Raw genomic sequence first — 19,928 nt, forward strand, 5'->3', positions numbered from 1 at the left:
TACGTGTCATTTGTGACGCGCCAGACTGGTGTTCTTGTAATCCCGATTTTTTTCATGAGGTATGTTAATTTGTTAAACTTAATATTTGTGTCTATTTGCAGGTTTTTGCACTTTTGCCAATTGGATGGAGGTTGACGCAGTTGCGTCCGTCTCTTGGTTTCTCCTGCCTCAATAAAGTGTGCGCATGTTCACAACCCTCTGCTCTCCTGCACCTGACTTCGCTACCAGTACGCACACCCTTGACACAACCAATGAAGAGGGTACTCCTGTTTTAGTTACCACATCTACTAATTAAACTTCACACTGTTGAATTAACTGGAAATATGTGACCGACCGCCTTGATTCGGTCTTGGAGGAACAATGGGACAGTAATTCTGCTTTGAAGGTTGATAAGCTTGTAACCACACTTCTGAGAAAATGGCCTTTGAATATTTGGTACCTACTGGAGACCTCTTCTTTGTTTACACCCATTCAGGATCATTCACACCCTCTTAAGCTTTAGCCCCTACCCAAACTCTGACATTTTCCTCGCCCTAGCAGAGCTGGTTATGCTGTTTTCATGTTATCCAGAACGTTGGTGACTGCAACTGTGCTGCTGGCAACAATTTAATTACGCTTTTTTGCTGATGTTTACTCACAGTGGCCATATTCAACGAGTGTAGCTAGATAGCTAAACAATGAACCATTACATTAGGCTACAACCAGCCAAGCAAATGGGTCTGAAATACAAATAATTAGATCATACATGTAACCTTAGCCAGCCAGCTAACATTAGCTAGCTAACAGTACACTTCAACTTGAAATGAAATCACTTTCTGTAAATATGTAAAATATGTAATATCTGAAAATGTTGCTAGTTAGACTATCTTACCCATATACGTCATAGATGGACGCGTCTCTTGTCACGGACGTCATGGTTGCCCTTAGTTTGAAGATGTAATCCAAAGATAGGTGGTGTTTTCTTAATCTCCTTAGCTATCATACTCGAATTCCACTGATTTCAAAATCCGGTCCTCCAGAAAGTGGAAAGCAACACTTATGAAGTTTTACTGTGCGATACATTTTTAAAACAGCAGCGTTAGAGAGGATTGCCTACACATACTGACCAGCTCAAATAGAAAGAAGTTTGCTATATGGTAAACCCATTCAAACTCATCTCTCGGCATGTCCAGCCCACTCATTATCTCAGCCAATCATGGCTAGCGGGAAGGTTGCTGACTTTTTCTGTGGCTAAACCAACTAGGCTCGTAATTTAACAATTGTATTCATATTTACAGATTGTATACAAATTTTGTTATTAAGGTACATGTTCGAGAAGGAATTTCTTCCAAAAAACGCATTTTGATGTAAAAAAAAAAAGAAGTTTGTTAAAATGGCTTGCCTGTGAAGTAGTGACCCGTGACATATCCCTAGTTTCCTAAAAAAAAGGGTCACATATTAACAATGGGGGAACACATTCTAAGCATGAGACAATGAGTAAACATTGGGACTTTTGACACGTATCAGCTACTTTGACCACTTTTCCCAAAAACGTAGACAAAAACTTTTAGGCTATTACACTGGAATGAGAACATAAATATCTACTATCAATCAAGATGTACAGCTGTTTTAGTAACCACCTCATGTGCAAAGACTAGCCAATGTTGTGCTTTGATGAGATCACATGACGTGCACCTCTGTGTCACTCTCTTCCCCACACTCATACTGTAGAGCTAGCTACTGAAATGCCCCACAAATTGTTCTCACAAAACAAGTTGTGATCTAACTGCCCCACAATCCGAAGTAATAAGGTTGATAGTGTGGTCTATCAAAGTAATCAGACCAATTATTTTGCTAAATGTAACTTTGACTATATCTAACTGCTTGGTTAAGTAAAGCATTTTAAACTTCTTCCCATACCACACAAATACTTTTAAAGAGTTAACACCTCCCTCTGCAACTGGATCCTGGACTTCCTGATGGGCCACCCCCAGGTGGTAATGGTAGGGGTAAACATATCTGCCACGCTGATCCTCATCATTAAGTTTGCTGACGACACAAGGGTGTTATGCCTGATCACCAACAACGATGAGACAGCCTATAGGGAGGAGGTCAGAGACCTGGCAGTGTGATGCCTGGGAAACAACCTCTCCCTCAACATGAGCAAGACAAAGGAACTGATCGTGGACTACAGGAAAAGGAGGGCCGAGCACGCCCCCATTCACATCAACGGGGCTGTAGTGGAGCGGGTCGAGAGTTTCAAGATCCTTGGTGTCCACATCACTAAAAACGATGATTTTTCTAACCTTTTTCTAACTAGGCAAGTCAGTTAAGAACAAATTTGTATTCACAATGGCGGCCTAGGAACAGTGGGTTAACTGCCTTGTTCAGGGACAGAACGACAGATTTTTACCTTGTCGGCTCGGTGATTCGAGCTAGCAACCTTTCGGTTACTGGCCCAACGCTCTAACCACTAGGCTACCTGCCACCCCGACAGTCTTGAAGAGTTCACGACAACGCATCTTCCATTTCAGGAGACTGAAAAGATTTGGCATGCGTCCTCAGATTCAAAAGTTATACAGCTGCACCATCAAGAGCATCCTGACTGGTTGCATCACCGCAAGGCGCTACAGAGGGTAGTGCGTACGGCCCAGTACATCGCTGGGGCCAAGCTTCCTGCCATCCAGGACCTCCATAGGGGGCGGTGTCAGAGGAAGGCCCTAAAAATTGTCAAAGACCCCAGCCACCCCAGTCATAGACTGTTCTCTCTACTACCGCATGGCAAGCGGTAACGGAGTGCCAAGTCTTGGACAAAAAGGCTTCTCAACAGTTTTTACCCCCAAGCCATAAGACTCCTGAACAGGTAATAAAATGGCTACCCGGACTATTTGCATTGTGTGCCCCCCCCAACTCCTCTTTTTACACTGCTGCTACTCTCTGTTTATCATATATGCATAGTCACTTTAACTATACATTCATGTACATACTACCTCATTTGGGCCGACCAACCAGTGCTCCCGCACAGTGGCTAACCGGGCTATCTGCATTGCGTCCCGCCACCCGCCAACCCCTCTTTTACGCTACTGCTACTCTCTGTTCATCATATATGCATAGTCACTTTAACCATATCTATATGTACATACTACCTCAATCAGCCTGACTAACCGGTGTCTGTATGTAGCCTCGCTACATTTATAGCCTCGCTACTGTATATAGCCTGTTTTTTTTTTACTGTTGTTTCATTTCTTTACCTATCTATTGTTCACCAAATACCTTTTTTGCACTATTGGTTAGAACCTGTAAGTAAGCATTTCACTGTAAGGTCTACACCTGTTGTATTTAGCACACGTGACAAATAAACTTTGATTTGATTTGATCATCAAGCTTCAAGTGGTATTCATGTATTCATTTGTGACGCTATCCTTGATATGATCCTGCTATTGTCACATGCTACACATACACATGTATCCATCTATCCAATGTTATCATGATTTGTTTCAAGGGATATTATACTTTAGTAATTCACAATGATCTGGTAATGTAAAAGTCTAATAATGACATTATCTTCTATTGTTTGTCCTCATGTGTCTGTTTTTCAGTATAAAGTACTCTGTAGCCACTTGTGGACACCAGGTGAGACTACACACACACAGATTTCTGTTGAACACAGTCTCTTTATCTTATTTTCTCAATAACAGTCTCTCTCCTTCACTTCATCCCTCAAATTCAACATTGGAACCAATCGATATGATTGGTCATATAAAAACCTTTTGATCCAAATGCATAATGAGTGCTCTAACTCCCCCTTGTGGTGGTCTGGAGCAATGAAGCCGTGACCCTGGGTACCTCTAAGTCCTGCGGTGTAAGCTCGCAATGTTTAAAGGAGGAACCACTGTACACTGCAGAAACCACTGTAAAATGATCATGTACAACAACCATCTAGTTTTGAAATAAGGACTATAAAAGAAGCACAGCCAGACAGACACCCATTGTGTCTACAAGCCAACAGCAGCAGCCACCTCAGAGACTCTGGAACATTACTGCCAGAGATGAGATTAGTGTTTAACATCAGTAAACAAGGAGAATAACACAGATAGGCAATTCATATTACTGATGAATCTTCAGACAGGACAAGCACTAGTGTCTGTGGTAGAATCACAGCTGATTAAAGTACAACAAAGTACCCCATGTCATTTAATGGAAGCTATTTCTTACCCTTCATATATTCCAAAGCAATAAAGGCATTGGAACCTTTTACCAATCAAAGAGTGCATTGAGCCTGTCTTTGACTACATAGCATGAGCATGAACTTTCCAGTTGAGGGCATCAGCCCAGCTAGAGCTCCAACAGCCAACAGAGGAAAAAGACAAAGACCGCAGTTAGAGCCAGGTTTCTAGAGTTTCCAGTAAAACAGAGCGTGCCCTCCAAACAGCTTACAGACCCCCGGGAGAGAGATGGAGATGGAGGGAGGGAGGGAGAGAAAGAGAGGGAGGGGGCAGAGCTGTCACAAGGGCCTTTTCCAAGGTTCTGTTCTGTTTAGAAGCTGTTGTGCTTCAGTTGAAATTCCCCTTGGAAAAACACAAGATTTAAACAATGATCACCTGTGAGGCTTGTTTATCAAGACTGTAAAGACCTGATTTAATTGTGAAATCAAATGAGTACACAGTGTCACAATATCAATATCATAGAGTGAATAGTTACACTTGCTCAAGACCAGCATACATCATGGAAATTGAATTGGGAGAGTGAAAAATAACAAAATCTTGGCTAAAAGATAGCTATAATTATTTCACTTGAACTGTTCTTGAGAATAGGTAAATCGTTCAAACAACCTCTATAAAGTCCAAGCAACTATTCTGTGCTATGACACCTGTGCAGTCAAACAACCATGATCATTACAATGTGTGTGTTTAAGCGTTTTCACATATTTCTCAGTCGGAGAGCTCAAATTCACAAATAATTAAGAAATACACTTTCGCACACCTGATGTTTACCTCACAGATGCATGGGAGAGGTGCAAAAACCACCAGGAAAGCGGACTTCCACACACTTTGTATACACAAAATGAACACTTAAATTGGACATATATCATCATTTATTCAGCCAGTCATGTTTATGCAGATAACATTTTATTAAGAAGAATACACTGTGGGCTTGATTCCATTCAGCTAATCTTCATATGAATAACATAAATAACACTTACAGGATCATCTTACAGTATCATTCTCAATTATGAGGCAATAATGTGTGTTATCGCCGTGTCACCCATTTCCTGTTTTCAGGAAGGCACGAGAAAGAACCGTGGATTGCCTTCTGAAAAACTGTCGTTATAGGCGACTACTATCTCCGGCTTTGATTTCATTTGATACATGTGACAATATCATCGTAAAGTATGTTTTTTCAATATAGTTTAATCAGATTATTGAAATTTTTCCGGGAGTTTTGCCGTGTTCCGTTCTCTTCCGTTTGTTGACATGGAGAGATTCGTCCCACTTGGCAAGTGTGCTTGCTAAATCGAGAGGGAAAAAGACCGTTCTAAATCCAAACAACGATTGTTCCCGACAAAGGACCCCTTGTACAACATTCTGATGGAAGATCAGCAAAAGTAGGACGCCAGCTTTTGGGTACTCTCTCGCTATACCTAAGCTGGATGTCGTAATGAAGTTATTTTTATAATTCTAACACGGCGACTGCATTAAGAACTAGTGTATCTATCATTTCCTATACAACATGTATTTTTTAGTTATGTTTATGAATAGTCATTTGGTCAGAATATGTGTCAGAAAAAGTGTCAGAAAAATATCCGAACGTTGCGTTTGGTAAACAATTCCAAAGTCACGAAGCGCGTTCACTAAAAGCTGACGAAATGTCCAAAAGTTCCGTAACAGTCAGTAGAAACATGTCAAACGATGTATTCAATCAATCTTTAGAATGTTGTTAACATATATCTTGAATAACGTTCCAACCGGAGAATTACATTGACTTCAGATGAACGATGGAACGGAGCTGCCTCTCATGGGAACGCGCGTGGTCAAAGAATGTTCACCTCATGGCAGTGGTGACTCATTCTACTCTCATTCGGGCTCCCCTTCACAGTGGAGTCATCAGACAAGTTTCTACAGACTGTTGGCATCTAGTGGAAGCTGTAGGAAGTGAATACTCATTCATATCTCGCTGTGATTTCAATGGGATCTTGGTTGAAACTCGACCAGCCTAATAATTTCCACTTCCTGTTTGGATTTTTTCTCAGTTTTTTTGCCTGCCATATGAGTTCTGTTATACTCACAGACATAATTCAAACAGTTTTAGAATCTTCAGAGTGTTTTCTATCCAATACTACTAATAATATGCATATATTAGTAACTGGGATTGAGGAGCAGGCCATTTACTCTGGGCACCTTTCATCCAAGCTACTCAAAGAAGTTATTCTGGTGGAGTTTATCTAGAACAAAACATGGGATTACATTAGCATACATTAAGGATTACTTCTGGACTTTGCAGTTCGGGACTGCAATTTTTCAAATACAGCCTAGCCACTATACAAACCTGTGTTAATAAACCATGTCCATGAAATAAATATCATAATCTCACTCATCTTGATTAGAAGAGTGATTAGGCCAAGAGTAATTTGCATTATATTTTGGTCATTTAGCAGACACTCTTATCAAAAGAAATTTACAATCAGTGCATTCAACTATTTGAATCAGAGGACTCAAAAATACTGTGTTGAAATGTTAAGAGAGCAAGTGGGTAAAATTGACTGGTCACCTGTGCTGGATAGAGTAATGGTACACAGTGCCCCATAAGACTTTAAATGTAGATTCCTTGATGTGGTGAATGTGATGGCTCCCATTAGATAGGAGCAAAGCAGAGATCTAGCCCTTGGTTTAATCATGAAATTCTAGAATCTATGCAAGCAAGGAATACGGCCTTTAAGAAGTGTAAGAACACTCAAGAGCAGCCTGATTTTCTCCTGCATTTGGGAAGTATACAGACCCCTTCACTTTTTCCACATAAAATTGATTAAATTATTTTTTTCCTCATCAATCTACACACAATACCCTATAGTGACTAAGCAAAAACTGTTTTTAGAAGTGTTTTCAAATGTATAAGATTAAATAAATAAATGTCCATTTATATAAGTAATCAGACCCTTTACTCAGTACTTTGTTGAAGCACCTTTGGCAGCGATTACAGCCTTGAGTCTTCTCGGGTATGACGCTACATGCTTGGCACACCTGTATTTGGGGAGTTTCTCCCATTCTTCTTTGCAGATCCTCTCAAGCTCATTCAGGTTGGATGGGGAGAGTTGCTGGGCAGCTATGTTCAGGTCTCTCCAAAGATGTTCGATCGGGTTCAGTCTGAGGTCATGAGCGCTCTGGAACAAGGTTATCAAGGATCTTCCTGTACTTTGCTCCGTTCATCTTTCCCTCGACCCTAACTAGTCTCCCAGTCCCTGCCGCTGAAATACATTCACACAGCATGATGCTGCCACCACCATAATTCACAATCGAGATGGTGCCAGGTTTCCTCCAGACGTGACGCTTGGAATTCAGGCCAAAGAGTTCAATCTTGGTTTCATCAGACCAGAGAATCTTGTTTCTCATGGTCTGAGAGTCCTTTAGGTGCCTTTTGGCAAACTCCAAGCAGGCTGTCATGTGACGTTTACTGAGGAGTGGCTTCTGTCTGGCCACTCTACCATAAAGGCCTGATTGGTGTAGTGCTGCAGAGACGTTTGTCCTTCTGGAAGGTTCTCCCATCTCCACAGAGGGAGGTTCTCCCATCTTCACCTCCCTGACCAGGGCCCTTTTCCCCTGATTGCTCAGTTTGGTCGGTCGGCCAGCTCTAGGAACAGTGTTGTTAGTTCCAAACTTCTTCCATTTAAGAATGATGGAGGCCACTGTGTTCTTGGGGAACTTCAATGCTGAAGAAATGTTTTGGTACCCTTCCCCAAATCTCTGCCTCGGCACAATCCTGTCTTGGAGCTCAATGGACCATTCCTTTGATTTCGTTTTTGCTCTGACATGCACTGTCAACTGTGGGACCTTCTATAAACAGGTTTGTGCCTTTCCAAATCAGGTCCAATCAATTGAATTTACCACAGGTGGACTCTAATCAAGTTGTAGAAACATCTCAAGGATGATCAATGGAAACAGGATGCATCTGAGCTCAATTTCGAGTTTCATAGCAAAGGGTCTGAATACTTATGTAAATAAGGTATCTATTTTTTTATTTATAATACATTTGCAAATATTTCTAAAAACCTGTTTTCACTTTGTCAGTATGGGGAATTGTGTGTCGATTGATGAGGATGTTTTTTTAATGTAATCCATTTTAGAAGTCCGTAACGTAACAAAATGTGGAAAAATTGAAGGGGTCTGAATACTTTCCGAATGCACTGTAAACGTCACAGAAATGAAGCACAGAGCAGAATGGATGAAGCTAAGAGAGGTTACTTTACTGATAAAATCATTGAGAACAAAAATTACCCTAAAAAGCTTTGGAAATCATTTAAGGAACTAGGCTGTAGTACTACTACGAAAAACAAACTAAACAGTATTGGACTGAGCATCAGGGCGGAGATGGTATATGACAAAGCAGAGGTTGCCAATGAATTTAACTATTTTACTTCTGCTTGCGGGGTGTGAACATGGTCACTAAAGTGCTAGGGATGGTTAATGCCAGAAACAAGTTTTTGTCTAGAATGTCCAAGCTGCTTGATAAGGACTCTTTGAGAGTGCGTGCCACTGCTCTCATTCAATGCCATTTTGACTACGCTTCCTGGTTTGGGGGCTTATTTAAGCTTCTGAAGGGGAAACTCCAGGTAGCCCAGAATAAGCTGATCAGGGTAGTATTGAAGGTGAGTCCACATACTCACATAGGCAGGAGCTGCTTTCAGAAACTCAATTTGCTGCATGTTGAGGTTAGGGTGTCCCAGACTAGACTGGGTTTGGTTTACAGGAGTATTTATAATTCTGCACCCAGATATCTAACTGATTACTTTCCCCATGTTAGGGATGCACAAAATGACAGCACCAGATCAGGTGTTGCTAATGTGTGCTTAATCAGGTTCAGGAGTAATGCTAGGAAAGGTACTTGTATAATGGAGCATCAGCGTGGAATGAGCTGCCTCTGCCCATAAAAATGACGTCCTCTCTGGGCAGCTTTGAAAAGAAAGTAAAAAACAGTTTGATGTCTTCTGTGTAACTGCAATGATGAGATGGATGTTCTTCTTCTTTGTTTTTATGTTCTATTATCTCGCTCCATACTGTGTTCAACCATGTTCGATCTTGCCTCGCCATCTTGTCTCAAGATGACCACAGTGGAAATAAATCCCAGACTTTATTGTGTGTAATCCTCAATGATTTTACTCGTGTGCATATATGGCTTTTATGTGTGCTTCTTTTGTTTTTTATGATCGAGTTAATAAACTAAACTAAGACAACCAAATATCACAGTCATTGCAAGAAAACATTCCTCAGCAAAGCAGCTGATCAGGGAAATCAGTTATAGTAAGAAAATACAAATAGTTCAACTGGGTTGAGTAGCCACAGACAGTGTCAGTCACTGTCAATGAAGTACAACAGTCACGCAGAGGGCAACATTTATGTTCTCCCTGTCAGCATAGGAAGTGTGTGTGATCTGGCCTAAGGAGATGTCTGTCCACAAGATACAAGCCAATCCGTTATCCTAGACAGAATGTCTGACATTCCAATATTAGTTGTCAGCTATCCTAGTTAAATCATTAGCAAACACACTCTCACTGCAACTGTATACAGCTAAATATGGGCAATAAGGAGAAAAGAAACCATTAAAACATCACTGCCAAAAAGACTGATTATCATTCTTCATTCTGCTGATGTCTTTGTGGAATATAACATTGTGACTATCACTCCAAGCTTTCCTGTAAACCTTGTATGACTTAGGGACATGAAGGATAGGTAAGGAAACACAGACTTACTGCACAACTTCTGCTATATACCAACGAATTACAAACAGAACATAATATCTGGGATATTGCCTGGAATGGGTTTTGGGGCAAAGATAAATAGCATTTGGAGACAGTATCAAGGTAATCAAAACCAAAGCATTGATGGCTGTCATACCTTGTCTATAGACTGCTTACAGGGTAAGGAAACCCATATGTCATTTTGTAATTTGGGTGAACTATCCCTTCAACTCGGTCATACTCTGCAACAAAGTAAGGATGGAGTCACAAATCGTTGGACATTGCTCTCAACATGTCAGTGACCAGATTGTTTTCTAGGAGATGTTCCACTAAGGGAAAACATTTTAAAGGGAAAACACATTCTGAAAAATATTCCAAATTCAAGCATTTAGTCCACATGGAAAGATGTGATCCTCTCACAATCCATTGAACCAAATCTAACCATCAATGTAAATTGCAATCAATGGATAGTTAAAGCATAGGAGACTCCAAGGTCTTTCTTGAAAATACATTTAATCCGGACCAACCTGCATGAATAAAGGTTTCATAAAATTCAATGAAAAGATGTCAAATAGTCCCAGTGTTACCTTGCTTGTCCATCTTCTTGCATATCCTCGTCTTGGGGAAAGAGGGCCAGGAGTAGTTAAACGGAGAGTCAGAGTATGAATCCATGAATCTGTGTTTCGTCTACGAGTCTCAGAGCACCCTGCAGCCTAACCAAGGCTTTAACACCAAAACACCTTTGTTTTTAATATAAAAAAACCAACATATTTTACTGAACTTCAATTTTCCTCCAGGTTGGATATTCCTGACTATCTCTTGTACATTCAGTGTGTTCTTAAGGAGTCTTGGTTGGACTGATGTTGTACCAGTTTACTCCTTCCTTCCGTCTGAGTCTCAGCAGAGTGCAGACACTGACACCTCAGCAGTGAGCCAGCATGTTCCCACATCTCCCCCTCCCCCTTCTCCGACTCCAAAACGCCCCTCCTACCCTGTCCTCTTTAAAACTCCAAATCATCTAGCATATCGAGACCGCTTTCTTTGTCTAATTTTTCTCTTGCTTTCTTGCCTTCTCCACCTCCTTTTCTCTTTTTTTCCCTTCTTCCCCAACCTTCGCTCTATCCTACTCTCTCCCGTCCTGTCTCTCTTTCTCACCTTCTCCTCCTCCATTTCACTTTTTCTCCCTTCCCCAACCTTCGCTCTATCCTACCCTCTCCTGTCCAGTCTCTCTTTCTCACCTCCTCCTCCATTTCTCTCTTCTTCCCCAACCCTCGCTCTATCCTACCCTCTCCCATCCTGTCTCTCTCAACTTCTCCTCCTCCATTTCTCTTTTTTCTCCCTTCTTCCCCAACCCTCGCTCTATCCTACCCTCTCCCATCCAGCCTCTCTTTCTTTCATTCTTTTCCTCCTTTTCTCTTTTTTCTCCCTTCTTGCCCCAACCCTCGCTCTATCCTACCCTCTCCCGTCCAGCCTCTCTTTTTTTCCTTTTCCCTCCCTCACTCACCACGCTCAGCAGAGAGGGGGAGAGACCAGAACATGGGGCGAGGAGGAACAAGTGACTGAGGGATAAAAATGACTAAAGGAGAAGTAGAGAGAGAGAAACAGAGTAGAGACGAGTGCCCGCCTCAGACCACCTTGAAAGACAAACACAGGGCCAGACAGCTGGTCCTGACCTGAGGAACCCACAAGGAGGTCAGTTAGAGTCAGACGAGTCAGAGATAAGAATAATTAATCTCAGTCCTAGAGTTAACGCTGTGTAGAGAACGCAACACACACGGCAACACTACACATCCCCCTACTGCACAAGCCCAGGGCACAACACTACTCACTAAACACACGGCCACACCACTCATACGCACAGAGGAATGTTCTAAATGAGTCCTCAGAGAGAGGCTGTATCCTAAATGACACCCTATTCCTGATATAGTGCACTACTTTTGACAAGGGCCCATAGGGTCAAAGTAGACATAACCAGCCTTCAGAAAGGAAGAAAGCTCTTGGAGAGGATAGTGACTGAGAAACAGAGGGGTTTCAAGGCAGATTGCCATGTCAGTAAAGTGGAAACAGGCAGAAGCAGCACAAAGAAACCAAGAGACTCTCAGAGACTCTCACACACACACCAAGTTGCCAGTGCAGTATTCTATATCCAAACACAGTTAGCACTCCCCCCTGGAGGTCTGATCGAGAGTTAAAAACAGAGACACCGCGTGTCCACTCTATTCCACTACAGTTGGCTGCATCAAACCCTTCAGACAAAAACCTTAAGAGGAGACGAGGAGAGGAAGGAGGGAGCGTCAAAGTCTGGCACTTTAACTCGCTTTCTTTCCCTGGGGGGGGGGGGGGGGGGGGTCAAGGTGTAGAGGAGGATGAGAGCAAACAAAAGGAGGGAGTGTAGTAGCAAGATGGGGCAAAGGGATAGGGACAGAGGGTTAGAGAGCGGCATGTGTTAATTGGAGGTAGAGAGCAATAGAGAGACAGCTTATCAAGAGAGGAACAGGAAGAACATGAAAACTACACTCCAGAGTCCTCATCCCCTGACTGAAACTTCATCTACTGGAGTAATGTTTGTCTATTAGCTACCAAATTAAGTGCAGTATGAGCACCATATTTCAGGTATACATATTGCTTTGTGGATACTTGTCATACTCCACAAACTTGTTAACAAAAATACTGGAGGTCATTTGTAATGCTTGAGAGCCTGACAAATATTTTGAACATGTCATGTTTGGTATTTGTGGTAAGGAATTTCAATGGATTGCATGTGTGTGTCCACTTTATTCCACTACAGTTCTGTGAATGATAGTGTATGTGCGGTAACCAATACAAAGAACAGAGAGACTAGTAAATCTGTTAACACATACATAAAATGTACACACACACACACACGCTTGCACTCACATACAGACCCATCGGCACACAAACATGCACACACATTTTAGTCACTAAAATGGCTTCACCATACAGGGTGAAAACAACACCGACCGCGGGATATTACAATTACAGCTGCCAGTGCCAAGTGTTAAACCTCAAGCCCTGAGCATGCAGCCACAACATTCTTACCCAGAAACATGTGTCTGATTCCTAAATGCTACCCTATTCCCTGCATAGTGCGCTACCTTGGTCCAGGGCTGGTAATACACTATGTAGGAAATAAGGGGACATTTAGGACGCAGCTCACACCAGCCAATCTTTAACCCGCACGATGTTCACCAGCCAATCATTAACTCGCAGGATGTTCACACCGTCTCCAACCAAAGGTCAGCCAAACCCAGTACCACTAGACCCTGATCTAAGGTGAGTTTTGTGTTTTCATTTCAAATGGTAAAGGTAAGAATCTGGGGAAGTGTAAGCTGATTCCATATCTGTGCTAATTCAGAGCAAAAGGACTCCAGGAAATGTGTGGATGGGCCCAGTGGAGGCCAGCAAGAAGAAACATGATCCTACATTTTGTGGAGATATTATGGCTAGGGGAGACAAGGAAAGAGGGAGAGAGAGAGAGACTAGAAGAGAGAGAGAAGTGGTGAGAGTACGCGAAAGAGAGGTAGAGAGAAGTGTGTGGTTTTCTGAAGTATAGTACAGTAATGGTGCCCTTGTGGAGTCTGCTAGCTTAAATCTTCCTTTTCCATTCGCCAATTAGATCCTGCAGATGAGGTCTCCTCACTTGAGCAGCGTCAAAGTCTGACACTTCAACTCTCTCTCTCTCTTTTCCTTATAGGTTCAGTTACAAACATAATAATCTATGGTAGGAAGGAAGCTATAGGCCACATTCACTGTGAAATCCATTTTTTTGTGTGAATTATTTCATGATACACCTAGCCCTGTAGTCAGAGCGTCTCAGAATAGGATCTAGGATCAGTGTGGCCTTTTAGATTATAATGAATATGTTTACATGGGCAGAGAGGACCTGATCCTAGATCAGCACTCCTACTCTGATTACATGAACAGAGAGGACCTGATCCTAGATCTTTATGAACAAGGGCCCTGAAATGCTGAGCTCTGATGAGACATAAAAAGCCTTACCAGAGTATGTCAGTGATTCTTGTTCTTGTTCTTTTAGACAAAACACGAGGTGCTCCTCCAAGTCCTGAATGGAGACACAAAGAGGCTTTTCACAATGCTACACACACTGAGAAAAATGGGAGTGAGAAGAACGTTTGTGCATGGTACCTGGACTCTCTGTGTGTGTGTTGTGCACGTGCCCATGTCTGTGTGTGCGTGCGCACGTGTGTGTTTGTGTGTGTGTATGTGTAGTCAATTTCCTACCACCTGCATCACATAAATCTATCATGAAGGATGTAGCACACTATGAGCATGAACACAAACACAAGCACACACATACACACACACACCTCTCATAAAAGCCACTTTTCACCAGTTTGATGCCAACTTGAACACCCTAACAATACTTCAGAATTTAACAATGTAGAATATTGAATCAGAACACAAATCCCCAATGTTTTCTTTTAGCCAACATTCTACCATTTCGCCGGTTGAATTCACTTTCACATACAGTATGTAACATGGAGTAAGGTAAAGACATTGGGGTCATAATATAGGTAATACTCAAAGAGTAAAAGCTATTTCGTAGTCAATACTCACATTGTCTACTGTAGCGGTATTGCCTGCAGTGATGACAGGATACAAACCTCGACAAAGAAATGGTAAAATAAGCATGATGATGATAAGGTCATACAGAAATCATAACATTTCAAACAGCCATTTAAAACAAGTCCAGTAGTTGTTCAAAGACTGCTCTATGACATGCAGGTAACTGTAACTAAAGGAAACACCAACATAGTGTCTTAATAAGGTGTTGGTCACCAGAACAGATTCAATGCACCTTAGCATAGATTCTACAAGTGTCTGGAACTCTATTGGAGGGATCCAACACCATTCATTTAGTGTTTTGACAGGAAGCACAAATGTCAGTTCAACGTCGAGTTTTGATTTACATTTTTGTTGAGTTGTCAACTAAAGTGATTTCAAAAAATATATCAAAACATTTCAACATGTCATTGTATTTAGGTTAAAAGTTGGGTGAAAAAAAAGACGAAATGCCCTTAAGTTGATTACTTTTTGCAAATCCAATTAGTTTTGGGTTGAAATGACGTGGCAGCAACGTTGGGTTTTTGATGGTGGTTGAAAACGTTGTCTCAGGCGCCGCTCCAGAATCTCCGAAAAGTGTTAAATCAGGTTGAGATCTGGTGACTGACACACACACACACACACACACACACACTTTAAACCCCCTATTCTCCTTTGAGACCCCTCTTTCAAAGTCACGGAGACATCTTCTTCTAGCCATAGTATTTGTATTTATTATGGATCCCCATTAGCTAGGCAGCAGCTACTCTTCCTGGGGTCCAGCAAAATGAAGGCAGTTATAACATTTTAAAAACATTACAATACAGTCACAACAGATTTCACAACACATTAAGTGTGTGCCCTCAGGATACTACTCTACTACCACATATCTACAACACAAAATCCATGTGTACGTGTGTGTATCGTGCGTATGTTATCTTGTGTGTGTATGCATATGTCTATGCCTTTGTTTGTGTCTATTCACAGTCTCTGCTGTTCCACAAGGTGCATTTTTATCTGTTTTTTTTTTAAATCTAATTTTACTGCTTGCATGAGTTACTTGATGTGGAATAAAGTTCCATGTAGTCAAGACTCTATGTAGTACTGTGCATCTCCCTTAGTCAGTTCTGGACTTGGGGACAGTGAAGAGACCTCTGGTGGCATGTCTTGTGGGGTATGCATGGGTGTCCGAGCTGTGTGCCTGTAGTTCAAACAGTCAGCTCGGTGCATTCAACATGTCAATACCTCTCATAAATACAAGCAGTGATGAAGTCAATCTCTTCTCCACTTTGAGCCAGGAGAGATTGATATGCATATTATTAATGTTAGCTCTCTGTGTACATCCAAGGGCCAGTCGTGCTGCCCTGTTCTGAGCCAATTGCACATTTTCCTAAGTCCCTCTGTGGCACCAGCCCAAACGACTGAACATTAGTCTAGGTGCGACAACTAGGGCCTGTAGGACTTGCCTTGTTAATAGTGCTGTTAAGAAGGCAGAGCAGCGCTTTATTATGGAGAGACTTCGCCCAATCTTAGAGAAAGGGGGATACCTAGTCTGTTGTACAACTGAATGCCTTCACTGAAATGTGTCTTCGCATTTAACCCAACCCCTCTGAATCTTAGCTATTGTTGTATCAATATATTTTGACCATGACCGTTTACAATCCAGGGTTACTCCAAACAATTTAGTCACCTCAACTTTCTCAATTTCCACATTATTCATTTCAAGATTTTGGTGAGGTTTAGAGTTAAGTGAATGATTCGTCCCAAATACAATGCTTTTAGGTTTTGAAATATTTAGGTTAATTTATTCCTTGCCACCCATTTTGAATATAACTGTAGCTCTTAGTTAAGTGTTTCAGTCATTTCAGTCGCTGTAGTAGCTGACATGTATAGTGTTGAGTCATCCGCATACATAGACACACTGGCTTTACTCAAAGGCATGTCGTTATAAAAGATTGAAAGAAGTAAGGGGCCTAGACAGCTGCCCTGGGGAATTCCTGATTCTAACTGAAGTATGTTAGAGAGGCTTCCATTAAAAAACACCCTCTGTGGTTCTGTTAGAGAGGTAACTCTTTATGCAAAATATAGCAAGGGGGTGTAAAGCTATAACACAGTTATGGTATACGAAACAATGGGCAACTGGGCATTTGTATACATAACCCTATGTATAATCACATGTTGTAATTGCTTAAATTACTCAGGAACCACACCTGTTTGGAAGCACCTGCTTTCAAAATATTTTGTAGTGTTTCCTTAATTTTGGCAGTTAACTGTAAATGATCTCCATTTGCTATCAAATGTTTTTAGAATGTTGCTAGCTCCATACCAGGGTTGGGGTCGATTCCATTTCAGCGTTTTTTAATTAGGAACATTTGGTTTACTTTCTGAATTGACAAGAAGTTAAATGTAGTTTCACCATTAATTGTAGTTCTTGCACCCAAACGTAGGAGAGTTCTTTCGTCTTTTACGTGGTAGTGTACACATTAATAAATACATTTTGGGAGAGAAAGAGAGAGAGGGGTTTGGAGAACCTTTAGACACCCTATGGGCGACCCTTGTCAAAGTAGTGCAATACATAGATAATAAGGTAACATTTGGAACTAACTCTGGGCCAACCCTGTCTGTCTGCAAGCCAGGCCTGATCCAGTTATATAGAGGTTTGGAGAATGTTTAGAGACCTTATGGACCCTTGTCAAACTATTTCAGTACATAGAGAATAAGGTACCATTTGGAAATCACTCTGGGTGTGCCCTGTCTGCCTGCCAGGCCTGATCCAGTTATATAAAGGTTTGTAGAAGGTTTAGAGACCCTATGCAGCATTGTCAAAGAAGAGCACTACAAAGAGAGTTAGGTACCATTTGGAACTAACTCTGGGCCTGCCCTAATAGGCCGCCTGCCAAGCCTGATCTAGTTATATAGAGGTTTGGAGAACTTTTAGAGACCCTATGGACCCTTGTCTAAGTAGTGCACTACATAGAGAATAAGGTACCATTTGGAACTCATTCTGGGCCTGCCCTGTCTACTTGCCAGGCCTGAATCAGCTATAAATAGAGGGTTGAAGAAAGTTTAGAGACCCTATGGACCCATGTCAAAGTAGTGCACTGCATAGAGAATAAGGTACCATTTCGAACTCACTCTAGGTGTGCCCTGTCTGTCTGCCTGGCCTGATCCAGTTAATTAGAGGTTTGGAGAAGGTTTAAAGACCCTTTGGACCCTTGTCTAAGTAGTGCACTACACAGAGAATAAGGTGCCATTTGGAACTCATACTAGGCCTCTCTTGTCTGCCAGCCTGCAAGGCATGATCCATTTATGTAGAGGTTTGGAGAACGTTTAGCGACCCTGTGGACCATTGTCAAAGAAGTGCACTACATAGAGATAAGGGTACCATTTGGAACTCACTCTGGGCCTGCCCTGTCTGCCTGCCCGGCCTGATTCAGTTATTTAGAGGTCTGGAGAACGTTTAGAGACCCTATGGGCCCTTGTAAAAGTAATGCACTACACAGAGAATAAGGTAACATTTGGAAATCACCCTGCCCTGTCTGCCTGGCATGATCTAGAATTATAAAGGTTTGGAGAAAGTTTAGAGAACCGAAGAACCCTTGTGAAAAGAAGTACACTACACAGAGAATAAGATGTCATTTTGGAACTAATGCTGGACCTGCCCTGACTTTGCCATTGTAATTGTTTGTAAGCTTGTGTAGTCTAAAATGAATCTATGATCGTATGCTATCCATTAGTTTTTTGTATGCTGTTCTTTGTATGCTATTTTAATATTTGAGAATTAACCAATGATATTAGGCCACTCTTGGCCATGATTACAGACACCTGTGTGTCTTGACACTATATAAACGAGTCATCCCGCAGTGTTTGTGATTATACCCTGATGAAGACAGCTTGGCTGTTGAAACACTTATTACATTTTTGCATCTGAGCTCCTAGAGTGTGCGGCTCTCCTTGATTTTCAAGGACCTGCCCTGTCTGCCTGCTAGGCCAAATCCAGTTTTATATAGGATTGGAGAACGTTTACAGACCATTTGGACACTTGTCAAAGTACTGCACTTCAAAGCAAAAAAAGGAGCCATTTGGAACTCTCACAGGAAATGCCCTGTCTAACTGCCAGGCCTGATCCAGACAAATAGAGGTTTGGAGAATGTTTAGAGACACTATGGACCCTTGTCAAAGTAGGGCACTACATAGAGAATGAGGTACCACTTTGAACTCACCCTGGGCCTGCCCTGTCTGTCTGCATGCCAAGACTGATCAGGATATAGATGTCATGACGTGGCCCTCTTTGGGTATAGCGAGTACCTTCCCCTCTCTCTCCCTCTCCCTCTCATACACCAAGGTTCTGTTATCTCAGGTCATAAATTCCTGGAGGAGGCTCTCTCCCCCTGGCCAGGCAGTATAGGGAGAGAGAGTTTCACAGTAGAACAAAGGAACTTCTTCTACACCACAGAACTTGAGAACTGAACAATATCCATGTTTTGGAGAATGTGTAAACGGTCGGCGGAGTAGCCAGCTACGACCCGGTCCGTTTTGTTTCAGGCTGTGACCTCATGAAAGACAATACAGCAACATTACTCATACCTCCGTTATGAGGTTTGCATCTAATTATTGTATAAAATGAATGAGTAAAGATGAAACTATTTGTGAAATTATGTCATGTGATTTTAAACCGTTAACGTGAGAGAATTGTATTCCCTTTGAAGTTTAGCTAAGTCATTGGCCTGCCCCCATGAACACAGACATGATCTGGCTCATGGGACAGCCATTTTCTACTGTTCCGAATAAAACCCACCTGAAGAAAAACCCACTTCAGACCATGCGAACCTCGATCACAGAGGGGGCGAAGGTTTGAATAGAGACCACAAAAACCTCAGTATAAGCTAAGGTGGTAATGGTTTGTTGAATTCCCAACCAAACCCCGTGGAGCATTGGCTAGACGGGTGGAAATGGTTAAAATCTGAGACTATCAATACCGACAGAATAATAGCACATCTTCGATACTAATTACTAGTCTGCAGCTAGGAATTATGTCGACCTGGAACGCGAAGACCGAAAACCGCAGAAACATCTATCTATAGGAGCATTTCTGAATGGGACTCTTAAGTACCTATTCTAACAACATTAGACTCCAGGGAAGCAGAGAGAAGCTTGGATGAACTTTCCAACAGAAAGACGGACGATTCAAATCAAATCAAAATGTTATTTGTCACATGCAGATGTTAATGCGAGCGTAGCGAAATGCTTGTGCTTCTAGTTCCGACAATGCAGTAATAACCAACGAGTAATCTAACCTAACAATTTCACAACAACTACCTTATACACACAAGTGTAAAGGAATGAAGAATATGTACATAAAAATATATGAATGAGTGACGGTACAGAACGGCATAGGCAAGATGCAGTAGATGGT

General features: G+C 41.8%; 1 protein-coding gene across 3 annotated transcripts in view; it reads right to left on the minus strand.

Annotated features, from left to right (window-relative positions):
* The window catches only part of LOC129854007 (rho guanine nucleotide exchange factor 28-like), a 78,379-nt gene extending 61,141 nt beyond the window's left edge, over positions 1-17,238 (minus strand). For 2 of the 3 annotated variants that reach the window (XM_055920595.1, XM_055920594.1), the window contains exons 1-3: positions 15,002-17,238; positions 14,528-14,574; positions 13,949-14,012 (exon numbers count right to left, since the gene is read on the minus strand). In XM_055920595.1, the coding sequence (XP_055776570.1) occupies positions 13,949-14,012; positions 14,528-14,574; positions 15,002-15,233 (343 nt within the window). In that variant the 5' untranslated portion in view covers positions 15,234-17,238. Of the gene's footprint in view, positions 1-10,515; positions 10,856-13,948; positions 14,013-14,527; positions 14,575-15,001 lie in introns of those variants that run through there. The other variant, XM_055920596.1, reaches the window with a different exon arrangement.
* Between the last annotated feature and the right edge of the window lie 2,690 nt (positions 17,239-19,928).

This window comes from Salvelinus fontinalis, chromosome 4, assembly GCF_029448725.1.
Source record: "Salvelinus fontinalis isolate EN_2023a chromosome 4, ASM2944872v1, whole genome shotgun sequence".
NCBI classification, from domain to species: Eukaryota; Metazoa; Chordata; class Actinopteri; order Salmoniformes; family Salmonidae; genus Salvelinus; species Salvelinus fontinalis.